Genomic DNA, 10,499 nt, shown 5'->3' on the forward strand with positions numbered 1-10,499 from the left:
CTATAAGCAATTTATTTCTAGCTTTACTATTTTTATTAATAATAATATTGGATATATAAATACTCAGCCATGTTGAAAATGACCTACTTCTTGTCATAAATCAAATGATTCGGAAACAATAAAAATATTTTGTGGATTATTTATTAAGTTTTATACATCAGACTGAGCCGATCAAGATATATTTTTATTATTATGAGTCGCATTTCACCTGATGATGATAAAAAAAAAAAAAAGTGCATAAACTAGGTATATAAAACAGTTTACATTTATTTCTAGAGTTCCTACTAAATCAGTATTTAAAAAATTTAGATACTAAAAAAATAATCTTAAAAGATATTAATTACAAAAAACGTTTGATAAATTTTAAAATTTAACAAGTGTGAGCTTCCGTTTGTTAGAGTTTATTTTCAATAAGCATAATACTAAAACGACGATCAAAATTACACGATCTTACTAATTCTAAACCTAAATTAGTTATGTGACATTTTAAATTAATTTTTCAATAATTGAGTTAGAAATAAAAACCCTAGATCAATTGACTCATATCTTAAATATTCATTGATTAACATAACTAGTAATGTTTAAAATATAAGTCAATTGATTTGAGACTTTTATTTTTAATTCAACCATCGTAAAAATTAATTTAAAAAATATCACATAAGTAATTTTTGTGGCCACCTATCAAAAATGGGCTCCAATAAAGGATGAACATGTTTGTCAATTTTAAAATTTTTTAAGAATTTTTTTATCGTTAACATCTTTTAAGATTGTTTTTATTTGCGTTTAAATTTTCCGGATACTGATTGTTAATTTTAATATACTATTAATATAAAATAGTTTTACATGTACATTTAATTATATAATATCACATCACATTAATAAAAAAATTATTTTTTACATTAATCAACTAATAGCATGAATTATTATTAAAAAATATGATTGAACGATTATGTAAAAATATTTTATGCCGTCAATACATTAAAATTAAACTCTTTCCATAGTAGCTTTCTATCATGCATTATAAATTTATAATATTATATATTGTTTTCTTCGGAATAATATACATATTATATTTTTATCACTTCATTATATATAACGCTGTTGAACGAAACCATTATAGGTTTACAGTTATTGATGACAACTATAAGGGTTCCATACACACATAAAAACTAATACAAAAACGCCCTTTTATATATATATATAACTAATTAAACTCCTTCATTCACCTTTTTCAGCTATGAAGCCACTGCTAGTGGAGTCCTTGCTTCACTGATTGGCATGAAACTCACTCTTTTCTGCAAGTGTTGTTAATCCAAAGAAAAAGGAAAATTAGTGCTTACAAACTTTATATTATTATATTTTAAGCATTCATATAAATCTAGTTTAATGTTATTAGACACAAAGTCGTTAGATAATGCATCCAATTGTTCCTAAAAGAATATAGTTTCTTCTAACAACTTCTTCATAAATTAATGATTATAGCTATATAGATTCTCATCACGTACAAAAGATTGTAGTTTTTTTCTTTTAAGATGCTTTGCTTTAAGTAATGTGAAGGATAATCATTATTTAGAGCAGAACCAACAAAAATTGAAAAGGACATTGTAACAGGGCTCGAATCTTAATGGCGTAATTAATTCATTTGAATTGAATAATTGATTAATATGAATTATTGTTTAAATAGTTAGTCTTTATAATTTTTCTAAATTTGTAATTAATTTTTTATAATTTTTTTAATTAAGTTTTTATATTATTTTTAATTTTATAATTAGATTATTACCAGGTTAAAAATATTCGAGTTAATGGAATATTTCTCTACAAAATGAAGGTATTTGCAATTAAGAATCTAATTAGATATTTATTCATTTGTATTTTAAGAAAAATATTATGTTAATTTTAACGCTTTTAACATAAAAATAATCTAATTATAAAAGTAAAAACAGTATAAGAACCTAATTAAAAAATATATATATCAAGATCTAATTATAAATTTTCTAAAATAATAGTAACTGATGGAGTGATAGATTAAATGAAGGGTTTAATTTGAATGGTTATTGATGCAATGTAAAACAGTGAAGGATAAGATCTACATACAAGCTACTTAATTACTTACAATTAAAAAAAATTAAAGAATAATTGAATTGTAATGTTAAAAAAATGGTTGATCTTGTTTGATTCAAATAAACTATTCTTTAAAAATAAACTAAATCTTTAAGTTGAATCCTAAGGTAATTTTTAGAAATAGAAATTGAAATTAGAATTGTATTTAATGATCTAATATTAAAATTAAAATTTTAGTCTCGTAGCATAATATTTTAACTTTTTTAGTATTTTTAGAAACTAAAGATACAGATAATTAAAATTTTTAAAAATAGAGACTAAAATTTTTATAATATTTTTTAAAAATATTTTTATTTAATTTTTTAAATTTTAAATTTATCTCTCGATCTTTATATTTATCTTAGATCAAATATGATACTAAAATATAACTCAATTAAATATATTTTACAACAAATACAATATAAAAACTTAATTTAATCTATATCTTCTAATTTCAGTCTCAATTTCTGTCTCTCAATAATATAACATGTGTGGTGAAAATTACAATGCAGTCAACTTCACATGAATTTGATAGTTGAGAGCTGTTAGATGAAAATTTAGTCAAATCAATCAAATCATCTAACAGCTCTCAGTTATCAACTTCAGGTGAAGTTAGCTCAGTTCACCAACATGTGTTAGTCGTTAAACCTGCATCTTCATGTGAAGATGACTAGTCTTCACGTGAGTTATTCCCATATGTAACATTATAATAGTGCAAATTATTATTGATTGACGATGAATAATAATATTAAGTAATTTTTTGTCGTGTTACTTAGGAAAATACAATTCGTTTTGAAATTTTGCTAAAACAAGAGAGACCTATATAAGTACCTAACCCTCTTACCAAACGAGCTTATTAGGATAAATAATAATGTTTAAGAAGAAAAAGAAAGTACACTACTATCATCTACGATACGTACTATTCAGTATGCACACTCCTCTTAGGAAATAATTTATTATTGTTATACTCATAAACTACTAAAAAAATTAGGACTCCCTTGTTTAATAATTACTATAATTTTGATTAATAATCAAAGTTATTGCTGGCTAATTAAAATTAGACATAACATGAATGATAGCATGAGATAATAATAAATTTGTGCACTGTGTTTTCACTTCTCACTAACTCATCAATTTATTAGTCTCTAAATTAGTGAAACTAAATTGATTGTTATCTCCATTATTAATAACTTAGATCATTCATTCAAAAGTCACATTTTATGAGTAGTAATCTTGCCAACTTTTTTTTATCTTTACTTTTACCTTAAGAGTTTAATTACTTTAAGTATAAAATTTTTTCATCAAACGTATCAAACAACTCATATATGTATGTATACCAAACATAAAACTCAAGGTGGAAACTCAGGTGCATCGACTTCACGTGAAGTTGATAGTTGAGAGCCGTTAGATGATTTGAGTGATTTGACTAAATTTTCATCTAACCGCTCTCAACCATCAACTTCACGCGAAGTCGATTGCAGCTAAATTTTCACCAAAATTCAAATATCATTTCTACTTCTAAGACATGGTGAATCAACATGCATACACATTTTTCAATGACAACAAAAGTGGTTATTATTGTATGTCTTAGCTATATATAAATCAATAAATATAAAGATAATTCTTAATATTTGCAAAAAGAGAAAAGTCATATCTACTTTTACTTTTTTATTACTATCTTTCAGAAGGAGAATTGATGATAGGTATACTCACCTTCAAAATGATAAGTAATCACACACATGCATTAACAAATTGTTGAGTAAATTACAAAAATCTTATCAACATTTTTATGTATTAATGAATTTTGTCATTAATTCTTATAAAACAAGAACACCAATTTTAAGTAATATTCATTAAGAAAGTAAGTAAGTAAATATTAAGATATAGAAAGAAAAAACCAATGTTAAATTTTATGATTATTAGTTTAGTATAAAGTATAAACCGTACCTGCTGACGTGTCTTTGGATTGTCACCAACTCTGTTTCTTGCAACCTTCCAACGAACATGGTGGTCCAACATCATCACTTCCTCATCATTTTCCTCAATAATCTCATCTATGTTTTTGTTCTTGTTGATGTCACCATTGCCAATGCACAAACCCATGATCCTCTCTCCTGCTTCTACCTCATCTTTGCTCTCTTTGATAAGCTTCTCCACCTCTGCCTTTGGGAGCCTCAGCTTTAGCCTCAAAGGCTGCAATTGTGATTGTGGCTGTGACTGTGGCTGTGGCTGTGATATTATTTTGGTCTGTTTCATGATCGTGAGATCAGAAGCAGACCTTCTAGAAAGAGCTAGGCTTTCTAGCCTGTCCCTTGCACTCATGTTGATGACTCCAGAGCGCACCCTTCTAGGTGCTACTGAGGACTCCTTTGGAAGTTCGACCAAGAAATACAGTCTTTTCGGCTGTAATTCTTGGTTTGCTTCCAAAGGCTTCGCCCTTACGCCGTAATGTTTCACTGCCTCTGACTCAAGAAGAACGAGACCCGTAGGGTGGTTCTTAAGAACTTCACTTGCTCTCACCGGTGCCTTGATCTTGAAGGTTTCCCCATCAATTTTCATCACCTTTGTGGTTTTCTTCCCACCCAAGCTATTTCCCATTGTTGAATTTTGTGTTTGTGTTTGGGTTTGGATTTTTTTTCAGCAACGATGAGAGTTTGTGACTGAGGCACTCCCAAAGAGCAAGCAAAGTTGGTCTTTAAGGGTTGATAATATAATGATTATGATGATCTAATAAAAAAAATAATGATTATGATAATCATACTATTCCTACATACTATTACTGCCACTAATAATAATAATAATAATAAAACAACAACAATATTATTTTTATCTTTAAAGAATTGATTAATGTCTATATTTTAGATAACGGGTACTAATAGTAATGATTAGCAGGTTATTATTTTTAATTATTGATATAAAATATAATAAATAATAAAAATTATTTAAAAATGAGACATATCTAGTTCAAATTTAATACAAAAATATGCTAGATAAATAAAAATAGATAAAAATCACAATCTAGCTAATGGTTGTAGATAAGATAGATAAAAGTGAGAAATTTATTTAGATGAATAATAATAATAAGGTGAAGACTAACATGCAATTGTCTAAAGTTGATAATTGAGAAGAATCAATAGAAATAATTTAGTAGACTTATCAAATTATCGCATAATTTTTAAATATTAATTTTATACGAAAATAATTACGTATAAATTTTTACTTAATTAATAATAATAACCAAATTTCTATTTGTTCCAGAGAATGCTCATAAGACACCAAAAGGTGTAGGGTTTCACGTGAGAAATGGTGGTTGTGAGATAATGACATTGTTGTGTTGTGAGGGTGGTTGTGGATTTTGGGATCATTAATTAGTCAAGAAAGAAGGCACACTTTGATTTGAAAATAGGACAAAGTTTTTGACAACACGTACCGGTACATAAATCTCCAAACTAAGTTGAATTTCATCAATTAATTAATGTTTTATAAAGAAGAGGAAGAAAATAAAATATTGCATGCTATAGTATAGTGCTGTATTTAGGGGACTTGTCTTTGCTTATTTGTTTCTGTTTTTCAACCACCATGCCATCATCTTCAACGTTAAGCCCCAGTTGGTAGATTTTAATAACAAGATATAAATATTTTAGAGAAATCATATACATAGAGAATCCAAAAATTATCAAGTATAAATATAGACATTTTTAAATGAATTCACATGCAAAACTACTCTAATTTGTTCTCTTCTTTTATTTATTTATTTATTTTTTAATTGTCTATAATTGGCAATAAGTATTGGTTAATAAGATGGTAAATAACTTACACTCTTGTTAGGAGGGTATTGGGTTCAACTATATATTAAGGAAAAAATTAAGTTGCAGTTGACTTTACGTGAAATTAATAATTGAGAGTCGTTAGATGAAAATTTAGTCAAATCAGTCAAATCATCTAACAGTTCTCAATTATCAATTTTACGTGAAACACTGCACCTAAGTTTCCACTATATATTAATTAGAAAAATGTAGGATTCGTTGGTCAAGATAAGTTATAACTCGATTTGATCAATCATTTAAGGCAAGAAAATAATTCGATTTTTATTATATATAATCAGTAATAATTTAACTTAATGATCGATAAGAAAAAAGAAATTTAATTTTTTCAAGAATTGAGATATATATCAGGAGAGGTATACAAAAACGGTATAAATAATCGATATAAGTGTGTATCAATTTAATATATAAGATAAAAATAGAACAAATAATATTATTTTCTTAATTTATTAATGAATTATAATTCAAATTGTATAGTCTCCAAATATTCACCTCAAGTTCGCGAGTTCGAATCTCCCTTTCTTTAAAAAAAATTATTTTCTTAATTTAAAAAAGTTGGTTTGGTTTTTGTCATGTCTTCAAAGATGTGTGACTAACGGTAATCACGGCGCGGATTAAAGGGCTGATCAAGTATTTATTATGTCAAAGTTTGGCATTTATTTTGTGGATTATGTGAGTTGATGATGATTTTGACTTTTCCTTGTAAGGTTTATATGAAACAAGAACTCTCTATTCCCCCATCAAGTCAATCTTTTGGGTAGTTAAAAAGCTATTAACAGAGTTGTTGAAAAGTGATTTATTTCTTAGCTTCAAATAATGATTTCATTATTTGGTCCACTAATTTATATTAATTATTTCTTCCAATAAAGAATAATAGTAATATGTGTGCTGAAGTTCTTTGTGTGTGTTATTGGTTATTTCTTCAAAGCTTATAAAGGTGGAGACTATATAGTCAACAAATGTGAAATGTATGAAGTTTAATTTAATGAGAGGTTAAATTCCAAAACTATAGTCCAAAATGACAATAGGATGATCTAATAATTAGAAGTGGAAGCATGTCAAAATTGATGCTGTAGAAAAGAGGTCAATTTTTCTTGTTTTCTCACTCTGTTTGAAGGTATGTCTGATTATTCCATGCATGACTAATGCATGGCCATAATAATTGATGTTACATGAATTTAATTCATCGGCGGAAGCTTATTACAAAAGGAACAAATTGCCCTCCATGGTCCCCCAATGTATGTAGAAAGAAGAGAAAAATGGATAAATTTATTCCTGATTTTTTGGTTCGTGAACATTTAAGTTTTTGAAAATTTAAAAATATATTTAAGTTTTTGACTTTTTCAAAATTTGAACACATTGATCCCTGTTTAACTTGTCGTACTTTAAAATTCTCCAACGTGTACATTCGTAATGACCAAGTCATTACAATTGGAGTCATGTTTAATTGATCTGTTGGGTTTGATTGACCCAAGTAGGGCTGGAAGTGAGCCGAGCTACACCAAACTGAAACTCGACTCACGAAAATTGAGCTGGGCTCATGGCCCGGCTCATTAATAATCGAGCCTATTTTTTAAGCTCAAACTCGACTCACCGAAAGCTCACAAACTGGCTTAAATAACAGAAATATAATCTATAGTTCTATATTAAAATATTAAAATTTTAATATAACAAAATAAAAAAATGCATCCATATATTTAACAAACTAAAACATTAAATCTTATACCTATCAGCTATCAAGTTTTGAATATTTATTTGACAACTTAAATTGGTAATGCAATCTCCACAAAGCTATAATATTATATATATATATATATATATTAGCTTACGAGCTAATGAGCTGAGCTTATCTAAGTTTAAATTTGACTCATTTAATTTATGAACTCAATTCCAAGCTCAAGTTCGGCTCACTGGCTCACGAGCTCAGCTTATCAAGTTATTGGTGAGTCGAGCTCGAGCTGTCTTGACTCACTTCCAGCCCTAGACCCAAGTAAACATAAGAGATCGATATATCTAAGTTTTTTTTAAAAAATTAAAGACTTAAATGTATTTTTAAATTTTGAATTATTTAAATGTTCGCAAATCAAAAGAGCAATGAGTTATTTTTTATTTTCTCGAAAAAAAATAATGAAGAAAAAAATGCGGTAGCAATAAATCATAGCCTTTCTTAGCTCTAAAACTATGGTAGGTTAAGTTGCAAAGAAATTCGGACCTCAAACTTAGTTTTCATTTTTCCCCTCTATGTTAGGGATGTTATTGCTAACAAGGAACACATCAATTTTTGAAAGAAAAATTGTCACTTATGCTGTATTTAGATAACTAGCTAGAGGCTAAAAATAAAAATATAGAGAAAAACAATTTTAGTAAATATATAAATTTTTGTGTCAAACAGAAAATTTGGGCCTTTGTTCTTTTTTTCATAATTAAATAAAAATAATTATTCACATAAAAATATTTTTGTCTAAAAATAATAATCAAGATATTAGCATATATTATCTTAAATACTTTAGTTAAATATGTCAATTATCTAATAATATTTAATTATTATCTTTACATAAAAAATATATTTTTACATCTATAATAAGTGCTAAAACAAATTAAATAGTTAATATTTAATTTAAAAATATAAAAAATAATAAATGTTAAATATTTAAAATTTATTATAAAAAAAATTCAGTAAAAATTTAACACCAAAAAATAAGGCACAAATTCCCCATAACAATTAAAAAGTGAGTTTCATCAGCACCTGCAGAAAAATTGAATCGCACTCCAAAAAGCACTAGAATTTAGTTTTAAAACTCACTTAACAAAGTATAAAACTCAAACTTCATATAATTATGACAAAACAAAACCTAGTCCTTATTTCAGAGCAAATACATACATGGTGAAAATCAAGTGTAGTCAATTTCACGTAAAGTTAATAGTTAAGAGTTGTTAAACGATTTGATTAAATTTTTCTCTAATGACTTTTAATTATTAACTTCACTTGAAATTGACTGCACTTAAATTTCAACCTATATACAAATTGAAGAATAAACAAGAAACTATTACATACATTATCATCACATATCATTCATTATTCATTTAAGGTGAAAACTCATGTGTAGTCGACTTCACGTGAAGTTGATAACTAAGAGTCGTTAGATAATTTGACTGATTTGACTAAATTTTCATGTAATGGCTCTTAACTATCAACTTTACGTGAAGTCGACTGCACCTGAGTTTTCATCTTCGTTGTTTAATTTCCACTACTTTGTGACAATGCTAGAACACCATTATTTTGATTTTCTTCATCCAAATTCAATTGGTTCTCCTTCTCCTTATTATTATTATGATCACGTAGCTTTGCAATGTCATAAGAAGCATGCAATCCCACAAGCAAGTAATACACAACCAAAATCAGAGTCCAATATCCAAATCTCTTAAACGAAGCCATATCCAAAGAACCAAGAAGGAAAATGTTGATTCCAACAGAAGCTGATGGCAACAATGGAACCCATGGAACACCCCAAATCTTTGCCTTCTTTGCAATGGGAACCAAGATCCAAATCCCCATTGTTCCAACCAACCAGAGGGGAACCGTGACGGCATAACCAAACCACCCTTCAGTGCGAGTCCAGTAAACCGCAGAGGCAACAGAGGAACCCACAATGAGACTAATGCAGACACAGAATTTTGCCACGTCGGATTTCTTGGTGGCTCCGTGGGCGTAGTGGCGGCGAACCAAGAGGGCTATTGCCACCAAAGAGAAGAGGAAGAGAGTTGAGATTGAGAGGAGGTTTGCGAGGACATCGAGGCTTGTGAAGAAGGCGATAATGGCGGTGGCGAAAAGCATGATGGTTGTTGCATTGATTGGTGTCCCTGTTCTGGGATTCACCCGAGCCAACCATGATGGTAACAAATGAGATCTTGCAATGTGTGTGAGGTACCTGATGATGATGACAATGAAAGGATACACTGGATAACTTTTAGATAATTTAATTAATGAAAAGTACAGCTAAATAATGAAATACTAAATAATGTGAATAATGGATATATGGTTGTTTAATTCAATAAGTATTTAGATGATTATGTTTATTATTTTTAATTGGATAGTTATTTTTTTTATTCAATTTATTCATATACAGTTAATAATGACTGGATGTTCAATTCACTACGTGTGCAGATGATTATTCTAATGTTAATAAGGTTTATGAAATAATTTAAGGCTGGAATATTTTTTACTTTATTAGATCAATTCTAGAATTCATTATTCACATTGTTTATAAAAATCATTATCTACCTAATAAAACCCTTCTGTTAATATTTTAGAAAACTCTTTTTCAGTCTTGGCCTCTTGACTTGATATTATATTTTTTGATCAATGTGTAATTAACACTTAGGTTATAAGGATGGAATATTAAGACAGAAATATATGAGACATAAACAGAAATATTATGTATAGAGATACTGAATTAATGTATTTTGTATCCATCCTGACATGAAGGACACAGCTAACAAAGATCATAATTTATTTTTTATTTTTTTTATTATTCTTATTAATTTTTTATAATTATATTTTTCTTTTCAAATTTT

At 27.8% G+C, this 10,499-nt stretch overlaps 2 protein-coding genes across 2 annotated transcripts in view; both read right to left on the reverse strand.

Annotated features, from left to right (window-relative positions):
* Positions 1 to 1,014: 1,014 nt before the first annotated feature.
* On the reverse strand, positions 1,015 to 4,812 carry LOC107472034 (uncharacterized protein At1g66480). The gene is made up of 2 exons (XM_016091607.3): positions 4,048 to 4,812; positions 1,015 to 1,295 (listed from the first exon to the last, which is right to left on the reverse strand). The coding sequence occupies exons 1-2, from the start codon at positions 4,696 to 4,698 to the stop codon at positions 1,236 to 1,238; spliced, it is 711 nt and encodes a 236-aa protein (XP_015947093.1). The 5' UTR covers positions 4,699 to 4,812; the 3' UTR covers positions 1,015 to 1,235.
* Positions 4,813 to 9,111: 4,299 nt separating this feature from the next.
* Positions 9,112 to 10,499, reverse strand: part of LOC107471761 (cationic amino acid transporter 1-like) — a 4,655-nt gene continuing 3,267 nt past the window's right edge. The window contains exon 3 of the mRNA XM_016091251.3: positions 9,112 to 9,853. Coding sequence (XP_015946737.1) covers positions 9,163 to 9,853 — 691 coding nt within the window. The 3' untranslated portion in view covers positions 9,112 to 9,162. The remainder of the gene's footprint in view (positions 9,854 to 10,499) is intronic.

Source organism: Arachis duranensis, chromosome 10 (genome assembly GCF_000817695.3).
Source record: "Arachis duranensis cultivar V14167 chromosome 10, aradu.V14167.gnm2.J7QH, whole genome shotgun sequence".
In the NCBI taxonomy this organism is placed as follows: domain Eukaryota; kingdom Viridiplantae; phylum Streptophyta; class Magnoliopsida; order Fabales; family Fabaceae; genus Arachis; species Arachis duranensis.